The 26,304-nt window shown below is 42.4% G+C and overlaps 1 protein-coding gene across 2 annotated transcripts in view; it reads right to left on the bottom strand.

Moving 5' to 3' along the window:
* FAM189A1 (family with sequence similarity 189 member A1) overlaps positions 1 to 26,304 on the bottom strand; it is a 408,034-nt gene that overhangs the window by 142,891 nt on the left and 238,839 nt on the right. For both annotated transcript variants that reach the window (XM_038746877.1, XM_038746876.1), the window contains exon 3: positions 3,145 to 3,255. In XM_038746877.1, the coding sequence (XP_038602805.1) occupies positions 3,145 to 3,255 (111 nt within the window). The remainder of the gene's footprint in view (positions 1 to 3,144; positions 3,256 to 26,304) is intronic.

Below are 26,304 nucleotides of genomic sequence, written 5' to 3'. Positions count from 1 at the left end.
TATCACTCCCCTTCTTTTGTCCAGGATTTCTTTCTGTCACTGCATGCTGTGAAGGTATGTCTGTGTAGTGTTTCGCAGGTTCTAAATATGATCCATCTCTGGGTGACCCAGCCTGGAGGAAAAACTTGTGTATATTTATGTATTGTATATATTTTAGACTGTGAGCCCACTGTTGGGTAGGGACTGTCTCTATATGTTGCCAACTTGTACTTCCCAAGCGTAGTACAGTGCTCTGCACACAGTAAGTGCTCAATAAATACGATTGATGATGATGATGATTTAAATATTTATTTTGTGTCTCTGTGTGTGTGTGTATACACAAATATGGAGTGAGTGTGGCAGCAAGGGATCTTTGAATACATGTGGCATGGCTATGGGGGGGCCTTTAAATATATATATGTGAATATACATTACTATAGCACTTGGGAGAGTTTAATAGAAATAAGCAGACATGATCCCTGCCCTCAAGGAATATGCAATTTAGAGGTGGGGGGAGAAAAGTGATTTTCCAAGTTAATCACATCAGCTGAAGTTCACAGTCATAATATCAGTTCCTCAGAGCACATTTAAAGTTTTAATTTTACATGCTTTAATATTTTCCCTAAACTATTCACAAGCAATGTGGCCTAGTGGATACAGTATGGTTCTGAGAGTCAGAAGGACCTGGATTCTAATCCCGGTGCCACCAATCATCTGCTGTGGGAACTTGGGCAAGCACCTTAACTTCTCTACACCTCAGTTACCCCATCTGTAAAATGGGGATCTGTAAAGTGGGACATGAACTGTGTCCAACCTGATTAGCTTTTATCTATCCCAGTGCTTGGTACAGTGTCTGGCACATAGTAAGTGCTTAAGAAATACCACAGAAAAAATCCATCTTCTTTACTATTTGTGAATTCTTGATCTTAAAAAGTAAATCATTCAGGTACACATTTGGTAAGAGACACCAGTTTTTATAATGTATTTTTAAAAAGAAAAATCCAATCAGTGTCACTTATTGAGGACTTACTGTGTGCAGAGCACTGTACTAAGCACTTGGGAGAGTACAATATAATAATATAACAGAGTTGGTGGACATATTCCATCCCCATGATGAGTTTACAGTCTAACGGGATGGGACTGCAACCTTCCTGGTCTGCAAGAAGTGGGAAAAGTGCCTAACAAACTGGTTAGTTATAATAATTACGGTATTTGTTAAATGCTTACTGTGTGTCAAGCACTGTTCTAAGCACTGGGGTAGATACGAGTCAATCAGGTTGGACACAGTCTCTGTCCCACAGGGACTCACAGTTTCAATCCTCATTTTACAGATGAGGTTGCTGAGGCTCAGAGAAGTTAAGTGACTTGCACAAGGTCACAGAGCAGACACGTGGCGGAGCTGGGATTGGAGCCCACAGTCTCTGATTCCCAAACCTGGGCTCTTGCCACTAGGCCAGGCTGCTTCTCAGGGTAGACTCCACCCTGAGAGCCACCATCTCTCTTTTCTCTTCTGGTGCCTTTCCTTTGCCACCATTCCAGGATCTGCTTGGCCTCACGAAGGGACCAAGAGGTAGAACTGTCTGGCTTCCCAGCAGGGGCTTCCTCACAAAGGCCGGCTAACAGATAGATGGGAATGCCATTCCAACAATAATAATAATAATAATAGCATTTATTAAGTGCTTACTATGTGCAAAGCACTGTTCTAAGCACTGGGGAGGTTACAAGGTGATCAGGTTGTCCCACAGGGGGCTCACATTCTTAATCCCATTTTACAAATGAGGTAACTGAGGCACAGAGAAGTGAAGTGACTTGCCCAAAGTCACACAGCTGACAATTGGCGGTGCCGGGATTTGAACCCATGACCTTTGACTCCAAACCCCGGGCTCTTTCCACTGAGCCACGCTGCTTCTGATGGCCAGGGGATGCACAGAGCTAAGTATGCAGGTTACTTCGCTCTCTCTCCAAAGTAACCCTTCCATTTTGTGATCAATCAACCAACAATATTTGAGTGTGTACTGAGTACAAATCCACCAAAAAGCCTTCCCTGACTAAGCCCTCTTATCCTTTTCTTCCACTCCCGTCTGGTTCGCCCTGACTTACTCCTTTTAATCCTCCCTCCTCCCAACCCCAGTGTTGGGAAAGAGGTGGATTTAGGAGGTGTCTGACAACGGAGAGACCAGTCTTCCAAAATATTGGGGTTGGAAAGGGAGTTCCAGGCTGGGGAAACAATATGAGGGAAGGGTCAAAGGTGGGAAAGTTTGAGATGGGGAAAGTACCGGGAGAAGGTGGATTTGGGGAGGTCAGAAGGTGGGTTGGAAGGAGTGAGTTGTGCTGTGTCAGCCAATCACCAACCAGCTGGCATAGTCTCAGGAAGATGGTGGGGCCCCAGACCTAGGACGTTAGCAAATTCTGACCCTTTGACTCTTTCCCCCGGTGATGAGTGCCATGACCACTCCTTACAAAAAGAACATTTCACGTCTCCTCCATAAATGTATATATGTATATATGTTTGCACGTATTTATTACTCTATTTATTTATCTATTTATTTTACTTGTACATATCTATTCTATTTATTTTATTTTGTTAGTATGTTTGGTTTTGTTCTCTGTCTCCCCCTTTTAGACTGTGAGCCCACTATTGGGTAGGGACTGTCTCTATATGTTGCCAACTTGTACTTCCCAAGCACTTAGTACAGTGCTCTGCACACAGTAAGCGCTCAATAAATACGATTGATGATGATGATGATGAATGGTCCTGCCAGAGGAAACTATGCAGCAGAGGCAATTATGCAAGTAAACACCTGTCCACGTGTTTTATTTTGTTGTCTGTCTCCCCCTTCTAGACTGTGAGCCCGTTGTTGGGTAGGGGCCGTCTCTATATGTTGCCAATTTGTACTTCCCAAGCACTTAGTACAGTGCTCTGCACACAGTAAGCGCTCAATAAATACAATTGAATGAATGAGTGAAGACAGTGTAGGGAATCATACTTTCAATACTACATCAATTTAATTCAAATTCTTGTTACTAAAAAAGTGCGGAACCAAATGGCAACACTGAGAGACATGAATGACAGAAAATAGGAATTTTATAATGTTTTTCCACTATTGTTTCCATACAAAACCAAAACCTTTGCCTAGATAAAATGGTTTATAATTCAGTACTCACCAACTGACATCCTTCCAGAGAGTTTACCAGTTGAGCATTCTGACAGGAGAGAATGGAACCAGCCAAGTTCAGCATTACGCACACTGCAGAGAGCAGCATGAAAAAGGTTATCTGGAAACAAACCAAATACACCTCTGATTACTCACTGCAAGAGATCCGGGGGAATACATTTCATTTAGCTCTTTAAAGTGCTTCCAGCTTGTCAAATAATTACATGGATGACAACATTTAACACATTTGAAAGATAGGCATGAAATATTTTATTCACTTTCAAATGCATATGGCCTTAGAGCAAAATTTCTGCAAAGTCCATGCTGTTATTATTTTACCTCAAACCTATTAGTGATTCATAAGCTAGAGACTCTTTGTATAACTCAGTGGCATCAACTTGGAAACTCTGAAAGAAAATCATTTTCAAGCCATAAATCATCAGAAAACCTTTTGAAGAGTAGGTATAAAAGTATCTTATTTTGGTTCCACAAAGGATTATTGCCATTTTGACCTATGATTCACTTATCAAAATTGAGTGGCTAAGCCGCTGCAGTTTCTCATCACTTTATCCATTCATTCATTTATTCATTGTCGTATTTACTGAGTGCTTACTGTGTGCAAAACACTGTACTAAGTGCTTAGCACTATACTATCCATTGTCTAAGTGGTTAAAACCGCATTAATTGCAGGCTAGTTTGTTGTTTGTTTTACGTTACTTGTTAAGTTCTTACTGTGTGTCAAACCCTCTAAGCAGTTGGGTAGGTACAAGTTAATTAGATCAGATACAATCCCTGTCCCACAGGGGTGTTTACAGTCTTCAGTAGCGGGGAGAACAGGTAGTGAATCCCCATTTTACAGTTGAGGAAACTGAGGCACAGAGAATAATAATAATAATGGCATTTGTTAAGCGCTTACTCTGTGCCAAGCACTGTTCTAACCGCTGAGATAGATATAAGGTAATCAGGTTGTCCCACGTGGGGCTCACAGTCTTCATCCCCATTTTACAGATGAGGTAACTTGGCCCGGGACACACAGTAAGCATATTGGCAGAGCCAGGATTAGAACCTACTGAGAGCTCACCGCCTCCAGGAGGCCTTCCCAGACTGAGCCCCCTCCTTCCTCTCCCCCTCCTCCCCCTCCCCATCCCCCCCACCTTACCTCCTTCCCCTCCCCACAGCACCTCTATGTATGTATATATGTTTGTAGGTATTTATTACTCTATTTTATTTGTACATATTTATTCTATTTATTTTATGAATATGTTTTGTTTTGTTCTCTGTCTCCCCCTTCTAGACTGCGAGCCCACTGTTGGGTAGGGACCGTCTCCAGATGGTGCCAACTTGTACTTCCCAAGCGCTTAGTACAGTGCTCTGCACACAGTAAGCGCTCAATAAATACAATTGAATGAATGAATGAATGAATGAATGAATGAACGAACGAGCCAGTTCCTGTGACTCCCTGAGCCTAGGCCTAGGCTCTTTTCACTAGGCCACACTACCGAGTGACAAGGGGGCAGAGCCAGGGAAGAGAAAGGTGGAACTCTCCGGTGAACCCGGCTTCTACCCCCCTTGGAGGGGCCTGTCTGTACCCCTCAGCAGACACAACACTTCTCAGAGCCCCCCTTCTCCACTGTCTCTCTCTGTCTTGGAGGGATGCTGGGGGTTGTGGCAGGGAATGCCCTGAGACCATACAACCCCTCACGAGGAACTGGACAGAGCCATCTTGGCTTCTCCTCCACCCTCAGAGGTGTGGACACCAGGATCCTCCCTGGGGAAGCCCCACGATTCGTCTGGACCTGGGCAGTGGCTTGGGAATTTGGTCTCTGGTGTGCAGGGCTGACAGAGAGGGGTCAGGGGAAATCTAGTCTATCTCGACTAGGGCAGGGATCTTGCAAAAAGGACTGCCTGAGAAGGCGTCGGATTTCCCCAACTGAGGGGTGGAGAGAGGACCTCAGGCTGCTGCCTTCTGGAGCCTCACAATGGAACTTTTTTCTTTGATGGAATATGTTAAGCACTTACTTTATGCCAGGCACTGTACTAAACACTGGGGTCGCTACCAGCTAATCAGGTTGGACACAATCCACGTCCCACGTAGGGCTCACGGTCAGAACCCCCATTTTAGAGATGAGGTAAATGAGACACAGGAAAGTGACGTGACATGCACAAGGTCATACAGCCGACAAGTGGAGGAGCCAGGATAAAACCTAGGTCCCTAGGACTCCCAGGCCCAAGCTCTACCCATTAAGCCATGCTGCTTCTCAGCCCCTGGGAAGTCCCATTTCCTCTCAGGGCCCCGGGAAGCAGTGGGGCAGGAGTCCCGCGACCCTCCAAGCTGAGGTAGAGATCTCTGGCTGGCCCCATCCAGGGCCCACTGGGCTCTTGCCGTCTCCCAAGGCTCTATAAACTCTAAAGTGTAAGCTCCTTGTGGGCAGGGAAAGTGTCCAGTAACTCTATTGCATCTTTATAGCATAGTGGCTAAAGCCCACGCCTGGGAATCAGAAGGTTCTCATTCCAGCTCTGCCACTTGTCTGCTGGGTGACCTTGGGTAAGCCACTTCACTTCTCTGTGCCTCAGTTACCTCCTCTATACAGTGGGGATTGAAACTATGAGCCCCCCGTGGGAAAAGGACTGTGTTCAACCTGATTTGCTTGTATCTACCCCAGAGCTTAGAACAGTGCCTGGCACATAGAAAGTGCTTAACAAATACCGTAATTATTAGTCTCCCAAGTGCTTAGTACAGTACACTGCACACAATAAGAGCTCAATAAACATAATTGATTAAACCTGGGGACATTTCTGGGATAAAGACCAAGATGATGGATAAAACAGAATCACAGAAAAAAAAACTATGAAATAACTTCCGCCACAGACCTTCTAGTGAAGCCTCAAACCTATGGACCTGGCTCGGTACTCTGATGGTCAAAATTTCACCCAATGCACAGTGTGCTGATCGAGGTGGCTTCCAAGACGGAAAACCTCGCCTTTAAATTGCTCACGTATTAATCATGGCAATTGCCCAGGCCTTTAACCTGTTCCTAGCCACTGGATGCTGGCCAAGGATCCCCCTACCCCAAGCTGGAGAGGGCATGCATATGTTAATCAGGGAAATTGTCCAGGCCCAGGGCCCCTCCAACTGTATCAGATTGTGTCACACGATTGGCGGATGTTCCAAATGAATCATATCCAACCTGCCCGAAGGAACCGGTCAGAGGATATGGCTGCTTAGCCCGTTGTAAATGAATCCCTTCAGTTGAATGGAGGAAGATTTCGGTCGACCCCCGGCCCTCGTCCTTCCCCTGGCCTGGAATGCCCTCCCTCCACACATCCACCAAGCTAGCTCTCTTCCTCCCTTCAAAGCCCTACTGAGAGCTCACCTCCTCCAGGAGGCCTTCCCACACTGAGCCCCCTTTTTCCTCTCCTCCTCCCCATCCTCCCTGCCCTACCTCCTTCCCCTCCCCACAGTACTTGTATATATTTGCACAGATTTATTACTCTATTTATTTTACTTGTACATATTTACTATTCTATTGATTTTGTTAATGATGTGCATATAGCTTTAATTCTATTTGTTCTGACGATTTTGACACCTGTCTACATGTTTTGTTTTGTTGTCCGTCTCCCTCTTCTAGACTGTGAGCCCGTTGTTGGGTACGGACCTTCTCCATATGTTGCCGACTTGTACTTCCCAAGTGCTTAGTACAGTGCTCTGCACACAGTAAGCACTCAGTAAATATGATTGAATGTATGAATGAATGAATAGGAGCTCCCAGGCATGTCCTTAATCCAATCCAGCAAACTTTGGCAAACTACACACTCATCATGTATCACTTATTATTTTTTACCCCAGAGTTGAAAATGTCATAGGAAAGTTTATGACAAAAAAGAATGTATCTCTTGGCCAAACTAAAATGAGCACGATGAATTGGTCAAGAGGAAGAGAAGCAGCATGACTTATTGGAAAGAGCATGGGACTGAGAATCAGAGAACCTGGGTTCTAATCCTAACTCCACCACTTGTCTGCTGTGTGACACTGGGTAAGACAATTCTCTCTGCTTCAGTTACCTCATCTGTAAAGTGGGACTGGGACTGTGTCCAACTCCATTTGCTTGTAACCACCCCAGTGCTCAGTACAGTGCCTGGCACATGATAAGCACTTAAATGCCACAATGATTATTGCTACTATTAGTCAGGCCTTCACCACTATGACTCTGAAATTAGACAAAAGACAGCGAATGAATTGATGCCATCAGACATTTCCAGCATGGTAGCAATTGAGAATGCCACCTTCGGCCATGGATTCAGGGCCTCCAGGAGAGAGCTGAGATGGATCAATCCCAACAATCCTTTTTCAGAACCTCAGGGAGGAAAATACTGTAGAAGGCATTGGGCTGTTAGTTTTTGGCTCCCCAGACTGAAACTGCTTAAATTCTATTTTGGATCTAAAATTGCAGGGCCAAGAAATACACTTCTGAGAACCTGACAATTGATAACGGCAGTGAATTGTTAAACCCTCAGCAGGGAACAGTTCGGCAGAATGTGGGACTCATTCAAGGATATATACATTTTAGAAGATATGTTTCTTAAAATACATTAAAACTTTGTGAAAAACTACTTAATAATTTCAAAAAGTTTGAACAAGCAAGTGTCAGAAATCAGAATGGGAGGTATCAGCTAACAATTGACAAAAGCAGTTGAAATGTAAATCCCACAGCATATTTTAAGTTTTACATCAGCTGCACATCCTATCAATCAACCAAAGGTATTTATTGAGTGCTTACTGTGTGTAGGGCACAGTACTAAGCATTTAGAAGCTTACAATGCAGAGTTGGTAGGCACATTCCCTACCCACAAGGAGCTTACAGTCTAGAGGGGAAGATCAATTTTCTAATATGCATTTGACTAGAATCATGTTGAAGCAAAAACAGATTATGAAAACCTGCACCTTAAAGACTTTATAAGGAATCTGAAACATGAACATAATAATAATAATGATAATAATACTATTTGCTAAATGCTTACTATGTGTGCCAAGCACTGTAGTAAGTGCTAAAGGATAATCAGGTTGGAAAGAGTCCCTGTCTCCCAAAGGGCTCATAGTCTAAAGGAGAGGGAGAAAAGTTGTTAAATCCCAATTTTATAGATGAGGAAGCTAATCAAAGAAGTTAGGTGATTTGGCCAAGGTCACACAGCAGCCAACTGAAAGACCTGAGATTAGAACCCAGGTCCATGCTATTTCCACTAGACCACATAGCTTCTCTTGCAATGCAACTGAAAGATACCTTTTTGCATCTGTTGGGAAGATATAAAATTAACAGAAACATAAAATCCAAAAAACCCATAAAATAAAATTTGATTCAATCACAAATTCAAGGGTTTTTTTTGATGTAGCATGGCAATCCTTAAAAATACCTGCTTCTAGAAATATCCTCAAGGGTAGTGAAATAGAGATTTATACTTCAGTTACTAGCTAAAAATGAAAAGTAAAAAGGATTCTGTCATCTCAATACAAAAGTAAATACACAAATTCCCAAACTTATAATTACCTCAAATTATCTCTATCTGTAAAAGCAGGGGCTCTTACACTGGGTTGGAAATGCGTGTTTTTTAAAACAAACCCATTGATCACTTGAGGCAAAACAAGAATGAAGGCATGGGAACAATTATTAGTGCATAAGATTGGTATTATACCACAAAATGGAAAATAATAAAGCTCCAATTAATGAGTCTGTTTCTTTCGGGGCCCAAATTAAGACATTTTGGGAAGATGATTAATTCTCTTAGATCACTGAGGGATTGTTTGGTGCACTGGTGCATACACTTATTCATACATTATTTCATCATAGAAGAGAGAAGATAGACACTCATATACTTGCACGCCCTCCAACAATGAAGTAAGTCTAAAAAGAATGTTCCTCCCAATGCATCTGTTACATATGGCTGGAAACAGCCCTGCTGACATAAATCCAAATCTACCATTCAAAGCTTTCCCAGGATCAGAAGAAGTCCAGGTCTCTGGTTCATAGAAATCAGCAGTCAATTTTGAGAAGCAAGATATTCTCAAGAATCTCAAAGTCAGTGAAAGAAGGGTTAAAAGAACACATTCATAAGACCAACCTGGTACGGTGGGAAATGCATATAAAGCACTATTTAGAAACAATTCTGATGTGTTGTATCTTAGGTGGATGTCCTAGCTTGGGCAGGGAATGTATCTATTTATTGTTACATTGTACTCTCCCAAGCACTTAGTACAATGCTCTGCACACGGTAAGTGCTCAATAAACACAACTGAATGTCTTGGAAAGTCCTGGTGGGCATGAAACATGACTACCAACTCTGTTCTTTTGTAATAATAATAATGATGATGATGGCATTTATTAAACACTTACTATGTGCAAAGCACTGTTCTAAGTGCTGCGGAGGTTATAAGGAGATCAGGTTGTCCCATGGGGGGCTCATGGTCTTAATCCCCATTTTACAGATGAGGGAACTGAGGCCCAGAGAAGTTAAGTGACTCGCCCAAAGCCACACAGCTGACAATTGGCAGAGCTGGGATTCGAACCCATGACCCCTGACTCCAAAGCCCGTGCTCTTTCCACTGAGTTCACTTTCCCAAGTGCTTAGTACAGTGCTCAGCACATAGTAAGTGTACAATACGAAAGAATTACTTGGAAACTCCTGGTGGGTATGGAGCACATCTACCAACTTTGTTGTTTTGTATTCTCCCAAATGCATAAGTACAATGCTCTGCGTATGTTAAGTACTCAATACCATCGACTGTTTGATTTTTCACAAGATCACTTTTTATCACAAAGAATGTGTACAAATCCTGCATCCTGATTTTTTTTTTCCTGATTCATCAATCAGCCAGTGGTTTTCCATGAGCATCTATTGTGTGGAGAATACAGCAGAGGTAGATGCTTTTATTTCTGTACTGTACTTTTCCAAGCACTTAGTACAGTGCTCTGCACACAGTAAGCACTTAATAAATACTACTGAAGGACTAGATGGCCAAAGGCCTCCTCACATCAATCAATCAATCATTCACATTTATTGAGCACTTACTGTGTGCAGAGCACTGTACTATGCGCTTGGGATGTACAAGCTGGCAACATATAGAGACGGTCCCTACCCAACAGTGGGCTCACAGTCTAGAAGGGGGAGACAGAGAACAAAACCAAACATACTAACAAAATAAAATAAATAGAATAGATAGGTACAAGTAAAATAAATAAATAAATAGAGTAATAAATATGTACAAACATGAGTCCCTACTATTTGCATGAAAAGAATACAGATTCTTGGGTGCTCCTGAGAAAAAATTTCTCTAACATTTATGGTAAAGAATTTGTTACCTGAAAATTGTGACGGGTCAACAGTTGTTCTGAAGGGAAAATACAGGGCTGGGGGGGATGTAATGTAATGTGAGCCCTTTTGTGGAACAGAAACTGCGCCTATCCTACTTATCTTGTATCTACCCCAGCGCTTAGAATAGTGCTTGGCAGATAGGACATGCTCAACAAATACCACTGTCATTATTATACTACACCAGATGAAATTCAATAAGATAGTTGACATATAAGCTTTATAAAGCTAAAATTCTAAATGAATTGTTGCACTTCACTTGTCTCTCTAACATTTCTCTAATGTTCTTCGGTCATCATTAGCACCTTCTGGGAAACCAATCTGCATTGCTTAAAAAGAGTTGCTAGTAAACAATGAATTTAAAATATGGAACTGTGCTATTATTGACTCCTCATTCGGATCCCTGAAGGACTCTAGACTGTGAGCTCATTGTGGGCAGGGAATGTGACTTTTAAATTGTTATACTGTACTTTCCCAAGCACTTAGTACACTAACTGATTGACTGAAGTGACGGAGTTCTTCATGGGCAGGGAATGTGGCTACCAACTCTGTCATACCGTTTTCTCCCAAGCATTTAGAACAGTGCTCTGAACCCAGTAAGTACTCAATTAAATACAATTAAGTGGTCATTACACGCTAAGCATTATGCAATATTCAACTGATTTTTTTTAATGGTATTTGTTAAGCGCTTACTATGTGTTAGGCTCTGCACTAAGCTCTGGGTTAGAGACAAACTAATCAGGTTGGACACAGTCCAGTCCCACATGGGGCTCACGGTCTTAATTCCCATTTTCCAGTTGGGGTAACTAAGGCCCAGAGAAGTGAAGTGACTTGCCCAAGGTCCCACAGTAGACAAGTGGCAGTGCTCTGTCCACTAAGCAACTCGGATTAATCAGTGATAATATTGAGCAGTTTCTGAGTGCAGAGCACTGAACTAAGCTCTTGGACAAGTATTACACAACATAATAATAACAATAATAATGATGGTATTTATTAAGCATTTACGGTGTGCCAGGCACTGTACTAAGTCCTGGGGTGAATACAATCAAATTGGGCATTCATTCAATTGTATTTATTACTATCAGTATAGTATTTGTTAAGCGCTTACTATGTGCAAGCACTGTTCTAAGCGCTGCAGTGGATACAAGGTGATCAGATTGTCCCACGTGGGGCTCACGGTCTTAATCCCCATTTTATAGATGAGGTAACTGAGGCCCAGAGAAGTGAAGTGGCTTGCCCAAGGTCACAGGGCAGACAAGTGGCGGAGCCCGGATTAGAACCCATGTCTTCTGACTCTCAAGCCCAGGCTCTTTCCACTAAGCCACAGAGTGCTGGGCACAGTCCCCGTCCCACGCGGGGCTCACAGTCTCAATCTCCATTTTCCCGCTGAGGAAAGTGAGGCCCAGAGAATTGATGTGATTTGCCCAAGGTCACATAGCAGACAAATGGTGGTGCCAGAATTAGAACCCACAACCATCCGACTCCCAGGCCTGTGCTCTCTGGAGAGTCTCCCAAGTCCGCAAGTGGGGTTGTTACGCTGTCACGTGCCGCCGGAGATGCACCCGGTCACTGTAAGAGCCAACAGAGCTGCTGGCGGCTTCCAGCCGGCCGGGCACGGTGCAGGCCAGCCTCCGGGGCCAGTCCTTGGCCATGGGCTAACACTGCATTCATTCACTCATTCAATCCAATTTATTGAGTGCTAACTCTGTGCAAAGCACTGTACTATTCATTCATTCATTCAATCATATTTATTGAGCACTTACTGTGTGCGGGGCACTGTACTAAGCCTTGGGAAGTACAAGTTGGCAACATATAGAGACGGTCCCTACCCAACAGCGGGCTCACAGTCTAGAAGGGGGGGGACAGACCATAAAACAAAACATATTAACAAAGAAAATAAATAGAATAAATATGTACAAGTAAAATAGAATAATAAATACGTAAAACATATATACATATATAGAGGTGCTGTGGGGAGGGGAAGGAGGTAAGGTTGGGGGGATGGGGAGGGGGAGGAGGAGGCTCAGTCTGGGAGCCCCCTTAGCACTTTACTAAGTGCTTTGGAGAGTACAATAAAACAATAATAATAATAATAATAATGGCATTTGTTAAGCGCTTACTATGTGCAAAGCACTGTTCTAAGCGCTGGGGGGATACAGTGTGATCAAGTTGTCCCACGTAGGGCTCACAGTCTTAATCCCCATTTTTACAGATGAGGTAACTGAGGCTCAGAGAAGTTAAGTGACGTGCCCAAGGTCACACAGCAGACTTGTGGCGGAGCCGGGATTCAAACCAACGACCTCTGACTCCAAAGCCCGTGCTCTTCCCACTGAGCCACGCTGCTTCTTTAAGCTGCTTCTTTCAGTTGACACTCCCTGCCCACAACGAGTTTACAGTCCAGAAGGGGAAACTGATATTAATCTAAATAAATTACAGATGTGGTCGTTAGTGTTGTGGGGCTGGGAGGGGGTGATGTGCAAGCTAAGACCATTCCTTGGCCAGCTGGGGGTGGGGAGGCTCTCAGCTCCCTCACCACTGAGAAGGCTCGGGTCCAGATAGCTTGACTCAGAGTTAAAAATTAAAAAAAAAATACCAAAGAACAAAAAGCATTTATGCAGAAACAATTCTAACCAGAACAGGTGATGTGGCTCCATTCTGCCTTACTGCCACTCTTGTCTCTGACCCACAATTTGGCGGGGGGAGAGTCGGTGGCACAATTTTAAAAGTGGGGGAAGGCCAGGCACACAAGGCAGAACAAAGGAAGTTGAAATAAAATAAAATAAAAAGTCAATCCCACACCAGCACAAGACAGTAGAAGCAGCATGGCATAGAGGAGACAGCACGACCCTGGGAGTCAGAAGATCATGGGTTGTAAACCTGACTCTGCCGCTTGTCTGCTGTGTGACCTTAGGCAAGTCACTTCCCTTCTCTGTGCCTCAGTTCCCTCATCCGTAAAATGGGGATTGAGACTGTGAGCCCTGCGTGGGACAGGGGGCTGTGTCCAATCCAATTTGCTGGTATCCACCTGAGCGTTTAATACAGTGCTGGGCATATAGCAGGTGCTTAACAAATGTCATAATTATGGTTATCATTATTAGTTCTTTCCTTATCCCCCTTTCTACTCAAGTCCAAGCCCTCTAACTAGTTTCACAACTGTCAATGCTGGGAAATCATAATCATGTTCTCTGGGGGATCAGAAAGGACAAGGTGTGTGGGGTGGGGGGAAGCAGCGTGGCTCAGTGGAAAGAGCCTGGGCTTTGGAGTTAGAGGTCATGGGTTCAAATCCCGGCTTTGCCAATTGTCAGCTGTTTGACTTTGGGCAAGCCACTTCACTTCTCTATGCCTGAGTTACCTCATCTGTAAAATGGGGAATAAGACTGTGAGCCCCCCACCGTGGGACAACCTGATCGCCTTGTAACCTCCCCAGTGCTAAGAACAGTGCTTTGCACAAAGTAAGCGCTTAATATACGCCATTATTATTATTTTTTAATCTCTCCCTTCTAGACAGTGAGCCCGTTGTTGGGTAGGGACTGTCTCTATATGTTACCGACTTGTACTTCCCAAATGCTTAGCACAGTGCTCTGCACACAGTAAGTGCTCAATAAATACAAATGAATGAATGAATGAATGAAGGGGGGCGCAGGCACCCCAATCCTCAGGCTGGCTCCCATACAGCCCAGAACTCCTGCATAGCGGGGAGCTAGGCCATGGGGTTCAGACTTCTGCTAACCCTTCACCCCTACTGGCTAGGTTGTTCAGTAAGTAAGCACTTAACAGAGTCCAGAGTTCCTGGTGAAGATAGCAATATGAAGAGTATTCATATCAAGCCCTTATTATGTGCCAAGCAAGGTGCTGCTAATAATAATAATAAAGATGGCATTTATTAAGCACTTACTATGTGCAAAGCACCATTCTAAGCGCTGGAGAAGTTACAAGGTGATCAGGTAGTCCCACGGGGGGCTCGCAGCTTTAATCCCCATTTTCCAGATGAGGTAACTGAGGCCCAGAGAAGTGACTTGCCCAAAGTAACACAGTTGACAAGGGGCGGAGCCGGGATTTGAACCCATGACCTCTGACTCCAAAGCCCAGTGGTCTTTCCACTGAGCCACGCTGCTTCTCTAGTAGTGATGGTTTCAGTGACAGTCTCCAGTGCTGGACTGTAAACTCATTGGGGCAGGGGGGGGAATCATGCCTACTTACTCTGTAGTTCTCTCCCAAACATAGTGCTCAGCACAGAGTAAGCACTCAGTAAATGCTTACTCTGGAGAAAAGGATATCAGTGAGGAGGCTAACGCGATAGTAGGTCACACGTGACAAGCGCCTGGACAGCCATGGTGCCCACTGTGATGGAGAGGAAGTAAAGGACCCTGGAAAGGTTGTGCTTATTATAGTGCTCTGCACAAAGCACTCATCAAATATCAATGATTGGTAGATATACGGTTTTCAGATTAGACAATCCCTGATCCACACGAGACTAAAACCTAAGAGGGAGGGAGAACACGTATCCCTATTTTACAGATGAAGGAACTGAGGCGCAGAAAAGTTAAAGTGACTTGCCCGAAGTCACACACCAGGCATGAAATGGAGCCAGAAACACAACCCATGTCTCCTAATTCCTAGTTCTGTGCGCTGTTTTTTTTTTTCTTTAATGGTATACGCCAGGAACTGTTCTAAGTGCTGGGGAAGATGCTAGCTAATCAGATAGGACTCAGTCCATGTCCCACATTCCATTCCTTTCATTCAATCATATTTATTGAGCACTTACTGTGTGCACAGCACTGTACTAAGTGCTTGGGAAGTACAGATCGGCAACATATAGCGACGGTCCCTACCCAACAGCGGGCTCACATGAGACTCATAGTCTTCAACCCCATTTGACAGATGAGGTGACTGAGGCACAGAGACGTGAAGTGACTTGCCCAAAGTCACACAGGAAGCAAGTGGCGGAACTGGGATTTGAACTCAGGTCCTTCTGACTACCAGCCCCACAAAGCTGAACAGCTATGATGTGCTTGGGACTATATGAGGCACCTGGGAACATGTACCATCATTATTATTACTGTGAGCCCAATATGGGCAGGGATTGTCTCTTTGTTGCTGAATTGTACTTTCCAAGCATAGTATATTGCTCTGCACAAAGCAAGTGCTCAGTAAATATGACTGAATGAATGAATTAACTTACAAAGGTGACATAACCTGATGATAGTACAGGCTCACAAGGACATCACAATCTTGAGGGAAACTCAACACAGAAACAAAGTGAACATACCATCATTTGAGTAAATGCTCTCTCTCCCCCTTTACCTCTTTCCCATTCTCAGATCAGGAAAAGAAAAATCCCAGCATTCTGAAGTTGATTAAAGGTTCTGCTTGAGAGCCCAGAGAGAATAATTTACTAGGAAAGAACAATCACTCTTTAAGTGCTTAAAAATATTTTCATTACTTATAATATCCATTAGAGTGCTTTGTTAGAAACAGACAATATGTCCAAGATTAGCCTGTAACAAATACTCTGGACATGTTTAGTGTCTCAAGTAAGTAAGATGTAGAATAAACAACAACAGAACCTAAAGCCAACATCCCATCCTACCTTTAAGATTTTTATTTTCAGCCAAACCACTTTCTCTCCTCTTCTCTCCTATTCCAAAATCTGGACTCCTTCCCCTCCCTATTTTTTGCCTTTTCCCTTCTCTGAGAAGCAGCATGGCTCAGTGGAAAGTGCACGGGCTTGGGAGTCAGAGGTCATGGGTTCTAATCCCGGCTCCACCACTTGTCAGCTGTGAGACTTTGGGCAAATCACCTAACTTCTCTGGGCCTCAGTTACTTCATCTGTAAAATGGGGATTAAGAATGTGAGCCCCATGAGGGACAACCTGATTACCCTGTATCTACCCCAGTGCTTAGAACAGTGCTTGGCACATAGTAAGCGCTTAAATTATACCATCATTATTAAGATTATTATTCATTCATTCAGTCAGTCATATTTATTGAGCGCTTAGTACACTTGGGAAGTACAAGTCAGCAACATATAGAGATGGTCCCTACCCAACAACGGGCTCACAGTCTAAAGGGGGAGACAAACAACAAAACAAAACATGTAGACAGGTGTCAAAATCATCAGAACAAATAGAATTAAAGCTATGTGCATATCATTAACAAAATAAATGGAATAGTAAATATGTACAAGTAAAATAGAGTAATAAATCTGTACAAATTTATATCCAAGTGCTGTGGGGAGGGGAAGGAGGTAGGGCAGGGGGGATGGGGAGGAGGAGAGGAAAAAGGGGGCTCAGTCTGGGAAGTTAGCTCAGCCCTTATTACAGTGCCTGGCACATAGTAAGCACTTAACAAATACCATTATTATTCTCAGCCCAGGAACTCACTGGAAAATGTGGACAATACCAAAATTAAGGGGGATCCATTCTTACTTATGGGTAATGAGGTTCAAAGTTGATAAAGAAACTTCATGAAACAGCAGATGATAAATGTATAGAAGTCATTACCACGGAACACTGTGGAAGCAGACGATATGAAGTGGAATAGAAGAATCTGGATAAATCTATGGGTGAGAGGCAAAGTGATTAGATTTTCTTGTACCCCTGGGGCTGGGGATGTGTGGAGGAGCATGGCTAAGATATAGATAGGGATACGGTGGGGGAAGAAAATGGCAGGAAAGGGAAATGGAGCTATAACCACATAAAACACACACACACATTCACACAAACACACACATGCTAAGGCACTCATTTTCTTAAGCAAAATTAGGGAGAAGTCCATAATGGCTTACCAGAGGGAAAGGTTGGGCATGTTAAAAGAAAAAGTGGATAAAAAAAGATTTTATAATCACGAATATTCTTATGATAGGAGACTCCACTTTGTGGAACATTTAGGTACCCATTAAATGACTGTGTCTAGGGAGTTACACAGAGCTGCCCAGACCCTGCACTCAAGAAGTTCACCATCTAATGGGGTGGGGGGATAAACACAAATAAACAAACATACAAGTCGACGTAGATCACAGGCAGCAGAACCCAGGAGAGAGCCAAAACCAGCTGGAGGTGACTGTACTGCAGACTTTGCTTTCCTGAAAGTTTTGTCGGGGGTTTGAAGTGGGTTGGAAGGAGTCTTGCAAAGAGCCAATAGGCCTCATGAACAGGTAAGCATTGATGGAGGAGTCTTAGTCCTTTCGCTTTCCCTTCAGTCCTAATTTTCACCAAAACATCTCTTACAGATGCCGCACAGAGGTAGCTTATGGGTTAAGAGAGTCAATCTCTTGGCTTCCCTGGCAGATATTGTGAGGAGCAACATGGGTATCCATTATTTTCACAACTGCTTTTCCCCAGCACAGAATGGCAGAGTGGATAGAGCATGGGCCTATCCATTAATAATAATAATAATAATGATGATGATGGCATTTGTTAAGCGCTTACTATGTGCCAAGCACTGCCCCCTCGCCCCCCTCTCCATCCCCCCATCTTACCTCCTTCCCTTCCCCACAGCACCTGTATATATGTATATATGCCTGTACATATTTATTACTCTATTTATTTATTTTACTTGTACATATCTATTCTATTTATTTTATTTTGTTAGTATGTTTGGTGTTGTTCTCTGTCTCCCCCTTTTAGACTGTGAGCCCACTGTTGGGTAGGGACTGTCTCTATATGTTGCCATCTTGTACTTCCCAAGCGCTTAGTACAGTGCTCTGCACATAGTAAGCGCTCAATAAATACGATTGATGATGATGATTGATTGATGGGCCTGAACGTCAAAAGGACCTGGGTTCTAACTCCAGCCCTGCCACTTGTGTTTTGGGTGACCCTGGGCAAGTCATTTCACTCTCTGTGCCTCAGTCACCTCATCCGTAAAATGGGGATTAAGACTATGAGCCCATGAATGGCAGGTAAGGTGTCCAACCTGATTATCTTGTTTCTATCCCAGTGCTTAGAACAGTGCTTGACACGTAGTAAGCGCCTAACAAATACCATCATCAATCACCTCAACCCAAGTCATGCAGAGACTCTACAAACAGTGCATTCAAGGCCATGGGCACTCTGCACATGGGTCACTTCCTGAAAGCACATGGTTTGAGTCTTATCAGAACAAAAAGTCACACAGACAAGAGCAAAAACGCTTTATGTCTGACATTTCAGGCCAAGTGGAGTAGTCCCAAAGACTGTTTATAAAGCGAGAAGGTTTCACAGCCCTGAGAGTACTGTAAGATACCAGTGAAAATACCCAAAACAAACCAGAGAAAATCAAAACCCAACTATGATCAACTTTCCACAGAGTCGAAAACATTTAATTCTCAAGAAAGTGACTAATAGAATCTTTTCACTTGAGGGAGTTAAGTTGGAAAGGAATAAAAGAGGACTGTAATAGAACATTAGCACATTAATGGCAATGTTTTGTTTCGGGCAACATAGTTAGGATCTTAATTTACCAGAACAGCTTCGTTAAGTTCCAAAATCTCCTGTACATCAGGATTGATGAAAACAGTTCCCAAGTCTTACATTTTTTGAAGCCACGGGATGAAATGTGAAAGAAAACTTATTTTAAAGAATTTGAACAAGCACTTTATTTCATTATCAATTGAATTTATTGAGTGTGAACCATGTGCAGACCACTGGACTAAGCACTTGGGAGAGTACAATACAACAGGGTTGGTAGACACATTCCCTGCCCACAACGAGCTGTCTAGAGGCAATGTTCAATGAAACACTGGATGCGCAACAAGTATAATAGTCCCATAGATCATCCAAGAATTGAAATACCTGGGCAACACCTTTAAAAGATTTAGTATGAATTGCTAATTTATTCATATTAATGTCTGTCTCCCCCTCTATACTGTAAACTCAATATGGGCAGGGAACATGTCTGCTAATTCTGTTATATTCTACTCTCCCAAGCACTTAGAACAGTGCTCTGCACATATTAAATGCTCAGTAAATACCTTTGATTGATTGATAATACCTGTGGGCAATGGATTTCTTATAGCTTGAGTATTTAGCCAGAGTATTGTGAACATTTCAGAATGTTCTTATAAAAAATTGTATTCTAGATCAATCAATCGTATTTATTGAGCGCTTACTGTGTGCAGAGCACTGTACTAAGTGCTTGGGAAGTACAAGTTGGCACCATATAGAGACAGTCCCTACCCAACAGTGGGCTCACAGTCTAAAAGGGGGAGACAGAGAACAAAACCAAACATACTAACAAAATAGAATAAATAGAATAGATATGTACAAGTTAAATAAACAAATAAATAAACAAACAAATAAATAAATAAATAAATAGAGTAATAATGCTAGATTCTAGGTTTATATTTGGATAAAGCTTTGACCTTTGTAATTGTATCAGAACAAGTAGTGAAAAATAACATACATATTTTAGTGTTCAAAAAAACATGTCATTTCTCCAGGATATTTCAATTGGTAAGATATTGGGACAAGATGTATTGTTAAAGTCAGATTTGCAAGAGCCCTTCAAACAAAAGAGCGTATGATATTCAATCCAACGTGGCTTTTTTTGAAAAAAAAAAAAACATGGTACTTATTAAGCATTTACCAGGAACCAGGTACTGCACTAAGCACTGGGGTAGATGCAAGACAGTAATCAACCAATAAGTGGTATTTATTTCATGATTACTATGTGCAGAACACTGTACTAAGTCCTTGGGACAGTACAATAGAATTATCAGACACATTCCTTGCCCACAACAAGCTTAATTCAATCTTTCACTCATTCATTCAATTGTATTTAATGAGCACTGTGTGCAAAGCACTATACTAAGTGCTTGGCTGAGTCGGACTGTCCCTGTCCCACGCGGGACTCGCAGTCTAGGAGAGAAGTTAATGTAATCCCCATTTTACAGAAGCACTGAGAAATTAATGACTTGCTCAATGTCATACAGCAGACAAGTGGCAGAGGCAGGATTAGAACCCAGGTCCTCTGACATCCAATCAGTCAATCATATTTACTGAGCGCTTACTGTGTGTAGAGCACTGTACTAAGCGCTTGGGAAGTACAAGTTGGCAACATATAGAGACAGTCCCTACCCAACAGTGTGCTCACAGTCTAGAATATATGTATATATGTATATACCTGTATATATGTATATATGTTTGTACATATTTATTACTCTATTTATTTATTTATTTTACTTTACATATCTATTCTATTTATTTTATTTTGTTAGTATGTTTGGTTTTGTTCTCTGTCTCCCCCTTTTAGACTGTGAGCCCACTGTTGGGTAGGGACTGTCTCTATATGTTGCCAACTTGTACTTCCCAAGCGCTTAGTACAGTGCTCTACACACAGTAAGTGCTCAATAAATATGATTGATTGATTGATTGATTGATAGAAGGGGGAGACAGAGAACAAAACCAAGATCTTCCAGACCCAAGATCTTTCCACTAGGCAACCCTGCTTCCCTTGCAACAAGGTCAAGTTAAAATCAGAAATACTATTAAATTCCCTAGTTCCTGTAACAAGAATCGATCCAAATGGATGACAAGGTGATATACTAAGTACAGGCTAGTCTGCAATATAGTATTAATATAATTACCCACAATTAACAAATAATATAAATTCCTAGAAGAAAGGCTAACCCTAGGAAACTGACGTGTAATATACATGTACCTTACAAATATATCAGCAGATCTCTATTTATAATGCATGTGCATATTACAATTCATAAATGGATGTGTGTGTATGCATAAATATACATATTTCAAATCCTCCTGGTCTACTTTGTGACAAAAGAGATCCTTCAGAAGGCCCTCTTTATTGTGATTTTGCCATTTATGCTCCAATTGCTGCATTTAATTTTAGTAGCTATTGGCAACACACTAAACGAGAGTAAAGTGGGGTGTTTTTTGGTATTGAATGCAGTCTTATTTCTGTGCATGCTGGGCAGCCCTAATTCTGGCTGCTTATTTTTAAAATGGTACAGATTCTTTTTTTTTTTTTTTTTTGGCAATATCTCTGTCAGTCCTTTGCTCTAGTCTTTAGGTTTGCCATAAAATCTATTCCCAGAAGACTTGCTTTTCCATTCAGAGCATGTTTATCACCTCGAAAGGGCTGACTGTCGCTATCTCTTTCCACCTTGAGCCCAGGAACATGGCCAGAGCACAGCCTCTGAGCAGAACATCCACGGCCAAGTCAGATCCAAACCAAATTTCTGCCTTCAGATCAGAAGGAAGACCAGGCGTCCCTATAATAATAATAATAATAATAATAATAATAATAATAATAATAATAATAATAATAATAATAATAACTGAGAAGCGGCATGGCTCAGTGGAAAGAGCCTGGGCTTGGAAGTCAGAGGCCATGGGTTCAAATTCCGGATCCGCCACTTGTCAGCTATGTGACTTTGGGAAAGTCACAACTTCTCTGTGCTTCAGTTCCCTCATCTGTAAAATGGGGATTAAGACTGTGAGCCCCACGTGGGACAACCTGATCAACTTGTATCCTCCCCAGCACTTAGAACAGTACTTTGCACATAGTAAGCACTTAACAGATGCCATCATTATTATCATTATTATATTATAACTGTGGTATTTGTTAAGCACTTACTAGGCGCCAAACACTGTTCTAAGCACTGGGGTAGATACAAGTCAATTAGCGGGGCTGGAATTAGAACCCAGGTCCTTCCAACTTCCAGGCCTGTGTTCTATCCACTAATCCATGCTGTTTCCCTGCACACAGTAAGGGCTCAGGAAATACGACTAATTGATTGATTGGAAATCTGGGCAACTCTCCTTTCCTCTCTCATTGTCTGGCTCTCTCCAAGTTCGACCCCTATGGAATCTACAGCTCTATACTCCATCTCCTTCCCTTTCTCAATGGAGAGGAGGTTTGTTTGCAAGTTTCCAGCTCCCCTCACTCTTCCTCGCCTCCTACCCTCTTCTTCTCCTTCCTTCACTCCCTATTCCTTTTCCTATCTTTCCCTCTTTTCCCTTCCTCTATCTCTCCCTTTCCTCTCCCTTCCTTCCTTCTCTACCTTCCCTCTCTCGCCTCTTTTTTCTCCCTTCTTTCGCCCTCCCTCTCTCTCCTTCCTCCCCTCTTCTCCTGGCTTAGTGGAAAGAGCACCGGCTTGGGAGTCAGGGGTCATGGGTTCTAATCTCGGCTCAGCCACCTGTCAGCTGTGTGACTTTGGGCAAGTCACTTCCCTTCTTGGTGCCTCAGTTCCCTCATCTGTAAAACGGGGATTAAGACTGTGAGCCCCACATGGGACAATCTGATAACCTTGTAGCTATCCCAAGTGAAATGTGCTTTTCCTATTCTCCCTTCCAGTGACTTTCAATAAATGAAGCATTCAACTTATTTACTAAAATCCATTTATCACACTATCCCAACAGTGCTTGGCACATAGTAAGTGCTTAACAAGTACCATTATTATTAAGTAGAAACCACCCTTTTCTCAGAGGAACAGGTAAATTCTCCCCACCCACCACCCAAAATGGAATGTCAGCCTCGAATAGCAACAACCTTCACATCAGCAGTGTGGAATACTGGGTCCGGAGTAAATCTGCTTCTTCGAAAGAATCCAATTTCATTTTGGGCATCACTGATCAGGAACTGCAATAACAGTTGCTTAGGTTTCCTGATTTTAATATAACAGCCTTGGGGGTAAACTGAGACTAGAAAGAAGAGCCAACTACAGCCCTCTTGACAAGCTTAGCTTTCCTTCCCCATGGATTTGGGATTCTAAAGGAAAATAATCTTGTCTGTAAATAGTGGAATTTGAAATCAAATTTGCTATAATGAGTTATTTGTGCTATAACTTGCTGCTGCCCTGCCGATAAATGGATTTTAGTAAATAAGTTGAATGCTTCATTTATTGAAAGTCACTGGAAGGGAGAGTAGGAAAAGCACATTTCACTCTTTGACTAGGACAGCCCTGACATCTAAGCAAATATCCCACTCTTTTCCCCACTTTAATTTTTTTCAGCTCCCTCAAAAAATGGGCAAAATAGGATTAAATCATATTATATTCCTTTTTAATGCAAATATATTCAAAGCAAAGCAATCTGGAATACTTTTTTGAATTATATTACCAAAGCTGAATAATATTAAAATTCTGCAAAATGTTAGCACTGTAAACATTTTGGTTTTTATTACAATACGGAAAATTTAATCTGATAACTGCACTGACACTGTAATATTTAACGTAAAACGATATCCTTTACAGTGATGCAAGCAGGCTCAAAACTCTGGTACTCTGCTAACAATAACAAAATAATGAATGGCTTTCTGTGTTTTAAGAGCTCTGATTTCATACAATGAAGAATTAATCTTAATGACAAAAGCAAGTAAGGAAAAACAAATAAATCATCATGGCATTCGGTTTTTTACAATGAGAAAATCCAGTTGCTCCAGGAAGTTAAAATCTCTTAATAGATTCAAATCCAGGTTAGCACTCCAGGTTCAAAGTTTCTTGAGATCATCATCATCATCATCAATCGTATTTATTGAGCGCTTACTGTGTGCAGAGCACTGTACTAAGCGCTTGGGAAGTACAAATTGGCAACATATAGAGACAGTTCCCTACCCAGCAGTGGGCTCAGTCTAAAAGATGAGATGTAGAGTCATCCACAGGATTCTTCAGATTAACGATAATCTGAACTAAATAAGGCTATCAGTTGTATTTATTGCGGGTTTACAGTTTGCTGAGCACTGTACTAAGAATTTGGGAGGGTAAAACACAACACTATAACAAACAACTTCCCTGCCCGCAACGAGCTTACATTCTAGGAGGGTTAAACCTATCCGATGTAACATCTGAGAGAAATAAAAGGATGCATAAAAGCAGGAGTCTAGATGGCTCAAAGGTCGGGATAGTGAACAAAATACTTTGGTCAAATCAAAATGCCACTTCTTTGGCTCAGATCCAAAGCAAAGTTAACCCACCAAAACACTGGCATAAAATTTTCATTCACAGAGTAATCTCAGTGAGCTAATTAGGGCGTCTCTGCTTTTCTCAGGTTACACTGAATTAAAAGATGCCATTGCTATTCTTATTTTTAAAATAGGGGAAGTTGAGAGTTTAGCTGCTCTTTTGAAGCCCTTGGTTGGCTGAGAAATGGCAACCATCTACACAACTTGCTACTGGATCTAGAGAACAAGACTGCCCACAAAGCATGCTGATCCTGCCCCCCACCCCACTCCTCCCCCACCGAAAATCAGCCTTACAGCTTGCCCAGTTGGATCGGCTTGGAAAAGAGACAAGCTGAATGTATGCGATGCTTCTCCCAGGAAATGGCTCGGCTTTGCCTTATGTCAGCAGTGATTTCTCCGAAAAGTGATGGTTTTGGGCTCATGCTGACTCATACAACCACCATTTTCCTTGGAGGAACCATGATGCTTTGACCCCAAATCCACACCAAATGTCATGAAAGATGCCTCTTGCAGCTATCCTAAGAAGGGATGATCGTAAGCAAGTATTATCATCATTATTATTATTATGGTATTTGTTGAGCTCTTTCTATGTGCCAAGCACTGTTCTAAGACCTAGAGTAGATAAAAGGTAGTCAGATCGGACACAGTCCCCATCCCATATGGGGGTCACGGTCTTAATCCCCATTTCACAGATAAGGTAACTGAGGCCCAGAGAAGTGAAATGACTTGCCCAAGGTCACAAAGAAGACATATGGCAGAGCCAGTGTTAGAACCCATGTCCTTTGACTCCTCAGCCTGTGCTCCTTCCACTAGGCCACACTGCTTCTCACGTCTTCCATGGGGGCTGCCCAGATGTTTCCATAATAATAATAATAATAATAATGATGGCATTTATTAAACACTTACTATGTGCAAAGCACTGTTCTAAGCACTGGGGAGGTTACAAGGTGATCCGGTTGTCCCACGGGGGGCTCACAGTCTTAATCCCCATTTTACAGATGAGGTGCTGAGGCCCAGTGAAGTTAAGTGACTTGCCCAAAGTCACACAGCTGACAATTGGCAGAGCCGGGATTTGAACCCATGACCTCTGACTCCAAAGTCCGTGCTCTTTCCACTGAGCCACGCTGCTTCCATCACTTCAGGAATTTCATCAGCTGCCCAGTACACTTCCTAGATAACTGACCAGTACATTTAAGTGCTTAATTCAAGCAGTAGATGCTCAATACACATCACTGTTTGACTGATATTTTCCCTGTTCCTATAGTTGGATAGAGGAAATGCAGCAATAACACAACCACATCTACCCATACTTAAATTCATATACATTCATATATTCATTCAATCATATCCATTGAGTGCTTACTGTGTGCAAAACACTGTACTAAGCGCTTGGGAGATACATCCTTCCCTATTCCTAAATGCACGCTAATGAATTAATCACATTGATTAAGCAATTACTGCATACAGAACACTATACTAAGCGCTTGGGAGAGTGCAATATGTACATATGCATGCTTAAAGATTAAAGGAAATGATTTGTTATGTTCAATCAGTGATATTAGCTCCTGTATGTCTAATGATACCCCTGCTATTATTTTACCCACCATCCTGAATGTGTATTTCACTTCAAAACCTTTACAGAATGCAAGGAATGCACTAGGTACCGTTATAAATATTCTTATTTGCGTTAGACTTATGTAGACGTTGACTGCGGTCTTCACCCGTCCTTTTGAGTGAAAAATGAGCAGGCCAACTAGGTCCAACTAGCCTAGCGTGACAGAGTTTACGGGCTGGCAAATGTTGCCACTCCTGCAACTTTCTTCTGGCCTAAGCACTTCAAATAAGTACCACATCGCTCAGCTCACCTACTTTGTTTCCACTGTAGTTGGCAGCAATCCTTTTCC

This window comes from Tachyglossus aculeatus, chromosome 5, assembly GCF_015852505.1.
Source record: "Tachyglossus aculeatus isolate mTacAcu1 chromosome 5, mTacAcu1.pri, whole genome shotgun sequence".
Taxonomy (NCBI): Eukaryota; Metazoa; Chordata; class Mammalia; order Monotremata; family Tachyglossidae; genus Tachyglossus; species Tachyglossus aculeatus.
Note: the sequence above shows the minus strand (reverse complement) of the source record. Positions and strands in the feature narration are given on the sequence as shown.